This window comes from Tupaia chinensis, unplaced genomic scaffold (genome assembly GCF_000334495.1).
Source record: "Tupaia chinensis unplaced genomic scaffold, TupChi_1.0 Scaffold000627_1, whole genome shotgun sequence".
Taxonomy (NCBI): Eukaryota; Metazoa; Chordata; class Mammalia; order Scandentia; family Tupaiidae; genus Tupaia; species Tupaia belangeri.
Genome location: NW_006160147.1, coordinates 2,402,370 through 2,413,974, shown reverse-complemented (window position 1 = coordinate 2,413,974; position 11,605 = coordinate 2,402,370). Strand labels below are relative to the sequence as shown.

Here is an 11,605-nt window from a genome sequence, read left to right as displayed (position 1 = left end):
ACTCTTTCCACCCCAGGAGCGGGTAAGTGCCCTACAGCATTCCCATGTTGTAGCTGGAAAGCCGGGTGCTCAGAGGGCAAGAAGCACCTCAGAGCCAGAGGCAGGATTAGGTTGGAACTCAGCTAGGCCTCAAGCCAGGGGTCACTGGTGGTGGGAAGGGGCGTGTGACCTCGGCTGGGGTTTCTGTGACCTCCCTGGCCTGACTGCTCTCTCAAGAGCCGGGCATTCTGCTTCACGTTCAGGGTTTCTGTTCTGCCATCTTGTCTCACGGAGTCGTGCACATCCTGGGAGGGCATAGGACAGTGCCCTGCAGGAAAAACGAAACCCAGGCGACCTGCCCAATCTCACTCCCAGAGCCAAGGTGGGGCCAGGCAAGACCCCCAGAGCAAGGTTCCCTGAGCCCCTCCATCCACTTCTTCCTTCTTACCCCACAGACCCAGTACTATGGTGAGATTGGCATCGGCACGCCAGCCCAGACCTTCAAAGTCGTCTTTGACACGGGTTCAGCCAACCTCTGGGTGCCCTCCACCAAGTGCAGCCCTCTCTATACCGCCTGTGGTGAGACCAGGATCCGTGGCACCTGTCCCCAAATGCCCTGCCTTGACCTGCCCTGCTTGGGCCGTCTGCCCACACTCAGCTAGATCCCTCTGCTACTGACTGGGCTGCTGCTTCTCTGCCTCTCTGCCTCTGTGCCCACCAACCCTGGAATGTTTCCTGTTCTCCTGACATGGCTACAGAATAGAAAAGCAAGGCTGGAAACAGCAGGTGGCATTGTGGTTAGGGCGCTGGATTCCCACATGGCTGAACACAGTTCAAATCCTGGACCTAAACATCACGCTGGGCACACGTGCATGTGGGCTCCTAGGAGAAGGGATTGTGGCATGGCTACCCCCTATGGGGGTGGTTTCTCTCTTTCTCTCTCTCTGTCTCTCTCCAAAGAGTGCATGTACCCTATGTCAAAATCCTTAAAAGGAAAAAAAAAAAAAAAGAAAGAAAGAGAGAAAGAAAGAAAAAAAAGAAAGCAAGCCCTAGGAGCCCCCGGCCTCCCATGAGGCGTTTCCTAGTCTTCCTGACATTGAGATGGGACTGAACTCTCAAAATCATCCCCAGCCTTAGTCAATGACCATTCTTCTTCTTTTTCTTTTAATTTTCCAGAAAGCACGTGTGCTCACCAGAAAGGCGGAGAGGGAGGGAGAAAGCTCCCCGGTGGGCCCTGCTCATGCCGTGAGCTTTTCTCCCCTATTTCTCCGCCACTTCGGTACCTGGGGCTCACATGCACATGCGCCCTGCATGCATTTCAAGCAGCCAAGTCTGGGATTCAAACCATGTGGTCAGCCATGTGGGATCTGGCTCCCTTAACCACTAGGCCAAGGAGCTGGCCCTGTAAACAGCCTTGCACCGAATGCTCACTCTGTGCCCGGAATCTGCTCTGGTATCATAAACCGAGTGGTTTGAGTCCTAGACCCAGTGGACGGACGTGTGTGTGCATGCCTCAGATCCTGAGAGAATGGAGGAGAGGGGAGTGTGGCATGGCCATCACCCCGGGGCAGTGGTTTCTCACTTCCCCTCCCTCTCTGCTCTCTTTCTCTGCCTCTCTTCATTTCTCTCTGGCAAGCACATGCACCCTATTAGCAAACAAACAAACAAAAACCACGCGATGGTTAAGGGCACGGGACCCCCACATGGCCAACTGTGGTTTGAGTCCCAGACCTTGCAGCTTGCTGTCTCACTTTCTCTCTCTCACTCTCTCTCTCTCTCTGTCCCTCTCTGGTCAAACTAAAACAAACAAACAAACAAACAAAGTTGAATAAAACATAATTCTTGGGCCAGCAGGTGGTGTGGTGGTTAAGGGTGCTAGACTCCCACATGGCTGGCCGTGGTTCCTGTCCCGGACCTGGTGGCTTGCTTTCTTGCTTTTTCTCTCTCTCTCTCTGTTCCTCTCTGGTCAAATTAATAAATAAAGCTAAATAAAACAATAACAATTTTTTTAAAAAGAGAAAAAAATAATTCTTAAAAAAAAAAAAAAACCTTCCATTTGAGACAGAACTTTCAGATATATGTGAGCATAAAAAGGGCCCAAGAAACTTACTTTCTCTCTCTCTCTCTCTCTCTGTCCCTCTCTGGTCAAACTAAAATCAATAAATAAGCAAATAAATAAAGTTAAATAAAAAATAATTCTTCGAAAAAATAAACCACCTTTCATTTGAGACAGAACTTTCAGAGATATATATGAGCATAAAAAGGGCCCAAGAAACACAGTCCTTGACTGATAAAACACATTTTCCAAGCCCCACCCCACAGGGTCACCCCATCCCTGCTAAGCTGAGCCTCCAGCCACCAGCCTCACCCCCATTGCACTCTGCCTGGGTCTGCCTCCCTGGGCCCTCTTGGCAGACCAGAACCCATGTCTCTTGGCCAGAGATTCACAGCCTCTACGACTCCTCAGAGTCCTCCAGCTACATGGAGAATGGGACAGAATTCGCCATACACTACGGATCGGGGAAGGTCAGAGGCTTCCTAAGCCAGGATGTGGTGACTGTAAGTTGGGCTGACCTGGACACCTGACCCTTGCCCTTCTACCCCCCAGGCCTCTCCTGTCTTCTAGGGCCTGCATTGGGGGAGGGAGAGGGGGAAGTCCACTCGAGCCCACCTTGGAGCCTGGGGAGTGGAAGGACTCCCTCCCCTGCTGTTCTGGCTGCAGCTACAAGGACCAGAGGCTATGGGGGACCACCTGGGCCGTGGGTCCCTGTGGTGATGGGGCAGACACTGACATCTAGTGTGCATGGGGGGCTGTCCCGAGCCCCACAGGCTCCTCCAGCCAAGTAACCTGCCTGGGGTCACCAGCTCTGCCTGGGCTATTAACCAGACCCTAGACTGAACTCCAAGGTCAGGATTGGGGGTATTGAGACATCAAGGTCAGAGTTAATTTTAGAGTCTGGCATAGGCTTCAAAGTCATGGTTGGGGTTAGAGTTTGGCATCAGGGGCAGGGCCTGTTTTTCTTTTCACTGGTGGGTGTCTGACCTTCCCCACTGTGGAGTTTCTCCAGTCCCTGCTGTGTCAGAGTTTGGGGAGGGTCCCCACGGAACTGGAGAGGAGTCAGTATGAACCCTTACCTGGCTGTGTGAAGAACTCAGCCCTTGGAACCAGCAGGTGGTGTGGTGGTTGGGGCGCTGGACACTCCCACATGGCCGACCAGGGTTCGAGTCGTGAATCTGGTGGCTTGCTTTCTCACTTCCTTTCTCTCTCACTCTCACCCTCTGTCTCTCTCTGGTAAAATTAAGCAAAAAATGAATGAATAAATAAATAAATAAATAAAATAATTATTTAAAAAAAAAGAATTCAGCCCTTGACCGGGGAGGTGAGCAGGACTGGGTCTGCCCACCTGAAAGCTGAGTAGGGACGGGTGTGGAGCTCTTGGCATCTCCCTTGCTGCTGCTCCACAGGACCACCTCCTCGCCCTCTGCTGCTCCAGTCCCTGATCAACCCCAGTTCACTCTGAAGCCCATGCACCAATGGGTTGGGAGAGAGGGTGCGTGTGTGAGGTCAATGGAACAGCCTGACCCCAAACTGCTGTTCCCTGGGCCATGTGTGTCCCCAGGGCCCTACTGTGGAAGCTCAGACACCACTAGAGGTGGGTTTGGTGTCCTCTGGCCCTCCCTCCTACAGGTGGGCGGAATCACAGTGACGCAGACGTTTGGCGAGGTTACCGAGCTGCCTGTGATTCCCTTCATGCTGGCCAAGTTCGACGGGGTTCTGGGCATGGGCCTCCCTGCACAGGCTGTCGGAGGGGTCACGCCTGTCTTCGACCACATCCTCTCCCAGAGAGTGCTAAAAGAAGACGTCTTCTCTGTCTACTACAGCAAGTGAGGCCTGGGACTCCCGGGGCCCAGCGGGGGAAGGAAGGGGTGGCAGAGCTGGGAGAATGGGAGGAGAATTGAGCCGCAGCTGAGCATGCTCATGGCCGGGTGGCAGTGAGCCAACAGCTAGAGCTACACTAGCCAACATGGAAGCCACCAGTTAAACTTAAATAAATTGAAATGCAATAAAATTAAGCATTCAGCTCCTTAGTCATACCACCTCACTTTGAGTGCCCAGCAGCCATGGAGGACAGTGACTATCATTTTGGATAGTGCAGATCTAGAACATTCCATCATGGCAGAACACTCTAATGGACAGCACCACTCTGGACCCAGAGGCGATGCAGGGTTGAGGATGGGCAATAAGGTATCACTGTGACTTGGAGACCCTCCCTGGAGGCGATGGCTCCTTCCTCACAGAGGCAGCCCACCTCATGCATTTGCGCCTTCATTTGTTTATTTGCTCACGCTTTGGTTGGATAATCAGCATGGGCCAACCCCTGTGGGAGGGAGGCTCTCGGGATTCAGAGGTAAATACAGTGGACGGGACAGAATCCTACCTTTGTGCACTCGTAGAGCTCACAGACCAGCAGGGAACACAGGACAGTACAGTGTACAGGAGCCAGGCACTGAACACAAAGATGCTTTCCAATTCCAGGCTGAGCTCATTCTAGTTCTGCCAGCCCTGGGGAAGCTGTTGTCAGCTCTTGAGGGGGTTTTGATCTGTTCTAAGCTGCTGTGTTTAGAAAGACAGTAGGAGGTGGAGACAGAGGTCATAGGGTAAGAACACCAGGCCTGACAGAGAGAGTGGGGGTTGGGAGCAGAGTCCAGAGGCATCTCGGGTGGAAATGGAAAGGCGTCCAGTTTGGTGACAGAAAGGGAGGCATTGAGAAAAGATACCAGTGGGCGACTCTGCAGCCAGGGGTGGTCTTGGGAAAAGCTGTTTCAGAGGAAGTGGGACAAGACCAGATGTGAGCAGCAGAGGTGACTGTGGGTGTCAGGAAGCAGAGGTCACAAAATGTAGGCTGCCCTGGGGGGTGGGGTGAGCTCCAGAGAGAAGCAGGGGAAGAAAGGGTGGGTGTGTTTAAATCTAGAGGTGCTTGAGCAATGCTTGGAGGGGAAGGGAGAAGCCAAAGGAAAAAAAGAGATTGAAAATGTGGGGAAAGAGGAGACAGATGGGGGCCTGGGGGCCAGGGAGCCATGGATGGGGACAGGGCCAGCCAACAGGAGAGGGCAGGCTGTGGTGAGAAGGCCTGCCACCTCCTTTAGTTCAGGAAGGGAAGGAGAGGACACCCAGAGAGAGCCTGACACGAGGGGATAGCTGGGGAAGGGCCTGCTCCTACCCAGGGACCTCAAAAAGCTCATGGAAAGTGTATATGAAGAAACATTACGCATGGATTTCCATTTTTTGCACCAAGATAAACTTGTACATTAATTCCATTTTCACAAACTTTTCAAGGTCCTTTGTATGTACTGAATTTGTAAAAACACAGACTTTACACTTGCACAAAATAACATGTGCACACACACATACGTGCACATACAAATGATTCTGTGATGCACTCTAGAACTAAACTACATTTCTCCTTCACACACACACACTCACACGCTCTGGACTGAGCCCAAGGAGGCATTGTGTATTATGGAGGAGAGGTAGGGGGAATCGGCTTCCGACCAGGCACCAGGAACCCTGGCCCTGGCCCCCACTTGTCTACTCGTGGCCTGGTGACTTCAGGCAAGTGACTTTATCTGTTGGTGCCACCATGGTCTGAAAGGTAGAGCGAGAGTATATGATACCCACCCTGGCAAATAGCAGGGCTGGTGAGGCTCCCTGAAACCAAGGCTTCTTTTCTGCTGTCTCTTTCTCTGCAGAAACTCTGAGTAAGGAGATGAGGCCCGCCACATGGCCCTGACCCTCCAGCACTCCCAGAGCACCTGACCCGGAATCACACAGGCCACTGCCCCAAACTCACCTCTGCAAGGGGCTGAGCTGGAGGCTGAAGCACCGCCCCTCCCTCCTGCTGTCCTCAGGCCCACCCCACCCTCCCTCAACTGCCTCCCCAGTCCCTTCCCTGCACCTGCTCACCCAGCACCCATCCATGCCCAAGAGATGGGAGTGGGAGTGAGAGTGGGATTTGCATCTGGTTTGCATTCACTCACTGTCCTTGTACCTGCTCCCTTCCTGGGGATGCTTTTTTTGGGCACACCTGGTTACCCTGGAAAAACCTCCGCTTGGGCTGGGGGGAGGGGCGATATGTCCTGTGTGCTTCCCAGTGGCCTTGTCATCTGTCCAGCTTCCCATCTCCCAAAACCTTCTGAAACCCCCAGGACGCTTGCCCAGCTGTCCCTTGTCTCTTGCGTCACTGGGTCTGAAGCTTATTGGTCTCCAAGAGCTTCTGATCTGTCCTTTAGGAATTCCCATGTGCTGGGGGGTGAGATTGTGCTGGGGGGCAGCGACCCCCAGTATTACCAAGGACATTTCCACTATGTGAGCGTCAGCAGCACTGGCTCCTGGCAGGTCAAAATGAAAGGGTGAGGCATCCTCCACCTCCCTGGGGCTGGGGGGCACCTCCCTGGGGCTGGGGTGGGGGCGGGGCGGGGGCAGGGGCAGGGTTACCATCCTGCCTTTTCTCCACATGGTTTGTCCACACAGTAGTGCTCAAAGGCACAGCCCTCATTCCTCCCAGGGGAGGGAGGGGGAGCTAGGGAGAACAGGGAAGAGCCAAGTGCTGAGGGAGGGCCAGCACCTCCCCTCCTCCAGTGCTTCCTGGCCCTGCAGCATGGCCTCCTGAACCCATCCTTGCTCACAAGGTGTGCACCAGAGGCCCCTCGGGCAGTGTGCTTTCAGCTCTCTGTCTGCGTCTGCACGTCTGTGCCTGACTGTGGCCTCCCCCAGGGTGTCCGTGAGGTCGGCCACCTTACTCTGCGAGAACGGCTGCATGGCAGTGGTGGACACTGGCACCTCCTACATCTCAGGTCCCACCAGCTCCCTGCGGCTGCTTATGGCGGGGTCTTTGGGAGCTGGGCACCGAGGAAGTAAGCAACCTGGGGGACGTGGGGGCGGGGGAAGACGGGCACCTGATCAGGCCCCACAATCACTCCAGGCAGCCGTGGAGCCCAATCAAGGCCTTCCTGCCTCACCTCTCACATGCTCCACATGTGCGGCTGGCCCCCATGGAAGGATGGCATTATGCTAGCCCTCTTGGGGGGACCAGACCACAAGCGCCAAGCTCCCCTTTTCCTAGGAGGTTGCCTGAGCTCAAAGAGCTTCCCTTACTGTTCCCTCAGTACGTGGTGAACTGTAATGAGGTGCCCACCCTCCCCGACATCTCGTTCCACCTGGGAGGCCATGCCTACACGCTCACCAGTGCTGACTACGTGTTGCAGGTGCGGGGCTCTGGGCGGCAGGGCGAGAGCAGGGGCAGGGCCCTTGGGAGAGCAAGATGTAATGCAGACTACGTGCTAGATCAGTGGTCGCAAATAGGCCACCTGGGTCACCTGGAAAGCTTTTTTCCTTTTCTTTTCTTTTTTTAAGTTTTTGCCATAGAGTGTATACTCACTGGAGAGAGAGACAGAGAGAAGGAAAGTGAGAAATCACCCCCAGGGGGGATGGCCACGCCACAGTCCTTTCTCCTTACGGGATTTCCAACATCCTGATCATCAAGCCACTGGGTCCGGGACTCAAACCACAGCTGTGTATGTGGGAGTCCAGACCTTCACCAGACTATGCCACCTGGTGGCCCCCACCTGGAGAGCTTTTCAAAACCCCCATAACCGGGCCACATGCCATGCCTGTGACATCAAAGCCTCAAGGAGGGGCACCTGGCACTCAGGGGACTCTGACATGTGGCTGCAGATGGCGCCCGCCCCTTTCTGTTTATCCAGCACTCCGCTCCTCCGCTCCTGTTGTCTTTCCCTGTTCATACTCGAAAAGCTTAGAGAATCTGGTCCTTTGTCGAGGGTCAGAAGTTACAGGCTGTGAAGGGAATTTGGCGCCTGGTGCCCTGTTGCCTAGGAGCCAGCACAGCACCTGCACCGGAGGTGCCTCCAGATGGCCCGTGACAGGGCCAGGGAGTGATAGGCCAGTGGAGAAGGGGCAGGAGGGGAAGAGCTGCCCAAGATGCTGCGGGGGTCAGGAGAGGTGCAGGGAGAACGGTCGTGCGTGGGCAGTGGGGAACCCGCTCACTTCCCTCCAGGACCCCTACAGTAACGACGAGCTGTGCACCCTGGCCCTTCATGGCCTGGACGTCCCTCCGCCCACTGGGCCTATCTGGGTCCTGGGCGCCAGCTTCATCCGCAAGTTCTACACGGAGTTTGATCGGCGGAACAATCGCATTGGCTTCGCCTTGGCCCGCTAAGGCCCCTGCTGCCTTGCAGCCCTGCCCTCAGCCCCAGCCCAGGGCTGGAACGTGCTCGGGGAGTCCCCTCTGCCTGAACTTGTGCCCTGACTGGGGACACTGGGTGGAGAGCTCCTTCGGGACACCTACCCCACCCATGAACCAGCCCTCCATTGCTTTGAAGACAAACAATAAAGACTTCATGTTAACAACCCATGGCATCTAGGTTCACCAGGGTTTGGAACTGAGGGAGGGGCAGCTGCGTGACCAGATGTGGACAGGAATGTGACAGACTGACAACCATGCACAGGTCCCTGCATGCAGGGAAGAAGCCATCCACCAGCTGTCAGCAGGGCTCGGGAGGGGCCGTTTACACAACCTCATGAAAAGCTAGCAGAGAGCCCGCCTGTGCACCCTGTGGTCTTTCAGGGGGCCAAGGCTGACAGTGCGGCAGAAGGCTGTGGGTCAGAAACAAGCACCCGGCTCGGACTCTGCTGCTAAGCTGGCCGGCCTTGGCCATTACAGGCCCGCTACACCGATGCAGCCATCTACACAGGCAGAGCAAGCACCACTACCAACCACCCAGAACAGCAGCGGTCACCAGGATGTCCGCATGACACATGGGGCAACCAAGGCCCAGACAGTGAAAGCATCTGCCCCGATCCTTGGTGAAGAATACAGTGGGGGGACCAGCAGTTAGCGTAATGGCTATGTCACTGGACTCCCGTGTAGTCGACCACAGTTCAAGTCCTGGACCCGGTGGCATAAATTCACACCAGGCATGGGTGGGTGTGTGCCCAAGATCCCAAAAGGGGAATGGAGGAGAAGGGATTGCAGCGTGGCCATCCCCCCTGGGGGGTGATTTCTCGCTTTCTGTCTCTTTGTCTCTCTGGCAAGTGCACTCATCCTATAGCAAAAAAAAAAAAAAAAAGAACACAGTGGTGAAGAATAATGCAGAGGGCCAGCTGGTGGCATGGTGGTTGGGCTGGCTGGATTCAGTGTGGCCAGCGGCTGGGTTTGAGTCCTGGACCTGGTGGCTTGAAAATCACACTGGGCATGTGTACATGTGTGCCCCAAATCTTGAGAGGAGAATGGAAGAGAAGGGATTATGGTGTGGCCATCCCTCTCGGGTGGTGATTTTTCCCTTTCTCTCTCTCCCCAACCACCCCCGCAAGTACATGAGCCCTATAGCAGAAAAAAAAAAAAAAAGAAAGAAAAAAGAAGAAAAAAAAAAAAGATGCAGTGAATAGTAAAAGGTAATGAAGAATCAAGACAAGAGCCCAGCCGTCTGACCCAAGTCCGAGGGGCTACCACCTCATCACGTGCACTGGGCACTGTCAGGTACAGAGCTCCATGCAGCCTAACGGGGCCGTGGGCACAGCAAATACACACACACCTGCTAAACTGCAGCTTGCGGGCCAAGGACTCCTCCTGAAGTCCCTTCTCCCACTCTCGCACTGGGGCTGTCTGCAGGTATGTGAGCCTGAGGACTGAGGCAGTATCTGCCCAAAGCCCCTGGAACTGCCCCTCTCAATGTAGCTGCTCGCCCTTCTTTTGGCTGAAAGGGTAGCCTCAGGTAGCCCCTGAGCTGAGGGAGGCAAATGCAGTGAAACACGGAGTGGTCCTGCCAGGCCCCCAGCACCTCTAGAACAACAGACTCCTTGGATAGTGGGGGACCCCAGGGCTGCTGTGGGGCAGCATTCCCGCATGGGAGCCACCTGCAGTGTCGTGCAGAGCCGAAAACCTGCAACTGGGCTTCAGGGCCTTGGACTCCGCTGGCACTGTCTGTCCCCTTGCCCTGCATAGCTTTAGTTTCTCACTGCAAAAGGAAGCCTTGGGGGACCAGCAGAAGGCATCGCAGTTATATCACTGGACTCCCACACAGTCAACCGTGGTTCAAGTCCCAGACCTGGCGACTTTAAACTCAGGCCAGGTGCGTATGGAGGAGAAGGGATTGTGGTGTGGCCATGTCCCCTGCGGGGGGGCATGTGTGTGATTTCTTGCTTTCTGCCTGGGGACCACATGTGTCCTATAGCAAAAATCTCTCAAAAAAAAAAAAAAAGGAAGCATTGGAGGCAGTGTCTCTTCCAGCTCTGCCATCCTGGGGCTCTGTGACCTTATGCAAGCAAGTCCTCCCTCCCCTTATCTACACTGGGCAATACAGTAGCCAGAAGTGGCTATTTACTCTTCAATTAAAATTAGATAAAGTATCAGGGTGGCCACATCTCAAGTGCTAGGTAATGTGTGGCCGGAGGCCGCTGCATTGAATGTACAGACATTTCTGTCCGCTCCACTGTTCTGCTCAGGCGGGCCTGCTTCTGGACTGTAGTGATCACAAGACCTTGTGGCCGAGAGGTTCCTGAAAGGCCGAGGGACACCTAGGGAACAGTTCTCTGCGGGGGCAGTGAGGGGAGGTCCCTCCCTAGTGAAGTCCCTGAGGTAGAACCGGACAGTAGGCAACTGAGGCCTCGTTATGGCTGAAAGGGCTGGCAGCCAACACAGTCCTGCTCAGGTGACAAAGAAGGACAAGAGGGAAATCTGGCTAGCAGAGGGGCTTCCCCTAAGCTCGCCGGGCCTCTCTCCATGTCTCTTCCTCTGCACTGCAGCTCTGCCCTGGGACCCCTCCTCGCCCTCTCTCCTTCCCACTTCCCAGCCGTCACCCCATCCTGCTGTGGTTCTCTAGCTGTGCCAGGGCCTTTAAGCACAGGGTCTGCCCACCTCCACAGCCCTAGCCGGCCCAGCCCTGGGCTCAAGGACACCTGCTCACTGACTGCGGGCCTCCACTCTGACCCTCAGCATGGGAGCGAGGCTTGAAGGATTATTCAGTGACCCAAACTCAGTCTTGCTCAAAGTCCAGGCCCAGGACGTTTCCAAACTCTCCAACATTCCGGGGTGTTCAGTGGCCTGCCAGGGGACAGTCCAGTCTGTTGCACTGGCACGCCTACCTCAACACCATCCCTCATTGTCGCCTCTCCACCTACTGTGTATGAGGGTGGGTGGACTGGCGCGAGGGTACGCGGGTGGGAGGATCCCTGCAGGGAAGAGCCCTGGAGACAGACAAAGCAGAAGCCACACACCTGTGGAGCCTTTTCCAGAGCTCCAGCCACTAAGGGCAGGGTGCAGAGACCAGGGGTGAGCACAAGCTGACGGTCTGGGAGAAGCTGAATCTCCATATTCCAGGGTGAGGTGGGGGCGTAGAAAGAGACCTTCCCTCGCCAAGGTACTAAGAGAGCACTACCCCCAGCCTCGCCCCTTGGAATTCCCGGAGCTCGCCCTGGGAGGACCCCGGGGGACCAGGACGGGGGCGGACCCCGCGGAAGCCCCGCCCCTAGCGTCACGGGCCTCCGGGGGGGCGTCACCCCCGCCCCGCGCTCCAGGTAGCCGGGTAGCAGCTGCGGGCGGTGGCAGGC

At 55.5% G+C, this 11,605-nt stretch overlaps 1 protein-coding gene across 1 annotated transcript in view; it reads left to right on the top strand.

The window, feature by feature from the left end:
• Window positions 1-8,405, top strand: part of REN (renin) — a 14,507-nt gene extending 6,102 nt beyond the window's left edge. Inside the window, exons 3-10 of the mRNA XM_006159195.3 lie at window positions 435-558; window positions 2,420-2,538; window positions 3,668-3,864; window positions 5,731-5,739; window positions 6,271-6,390; window positions 6,755-6,894; window positions 7,124-7,245; window positions 8,055-8,405. Of these exons, the coding sequence (XP_006159257.1) occupies window positions 435-558; window positions 2,420-2,538; window positions 3,668-3,864; window positions 5,731-5,739; window positions 6,271-6,390; window positions 6,755-6,894; window positions 7,124-7,245; window positions 8,055-8,216 (993 nt within the window). The 3' untranslated portion in view covers window positions 8,217-8,405. The remainder of the gene's footprint in view (window positions 1-434; window positions 559-2,419; window positions 2,539-3,667; window positions 3,865-5,730; window positions 5,740-6,270; window positions 6,391-6,754; window positions 6,895-7,123; window positions 7,246-8,054) is intronic.
• Window positions 8,406-11,605: the final 3,200 nt, after the last annotated feature.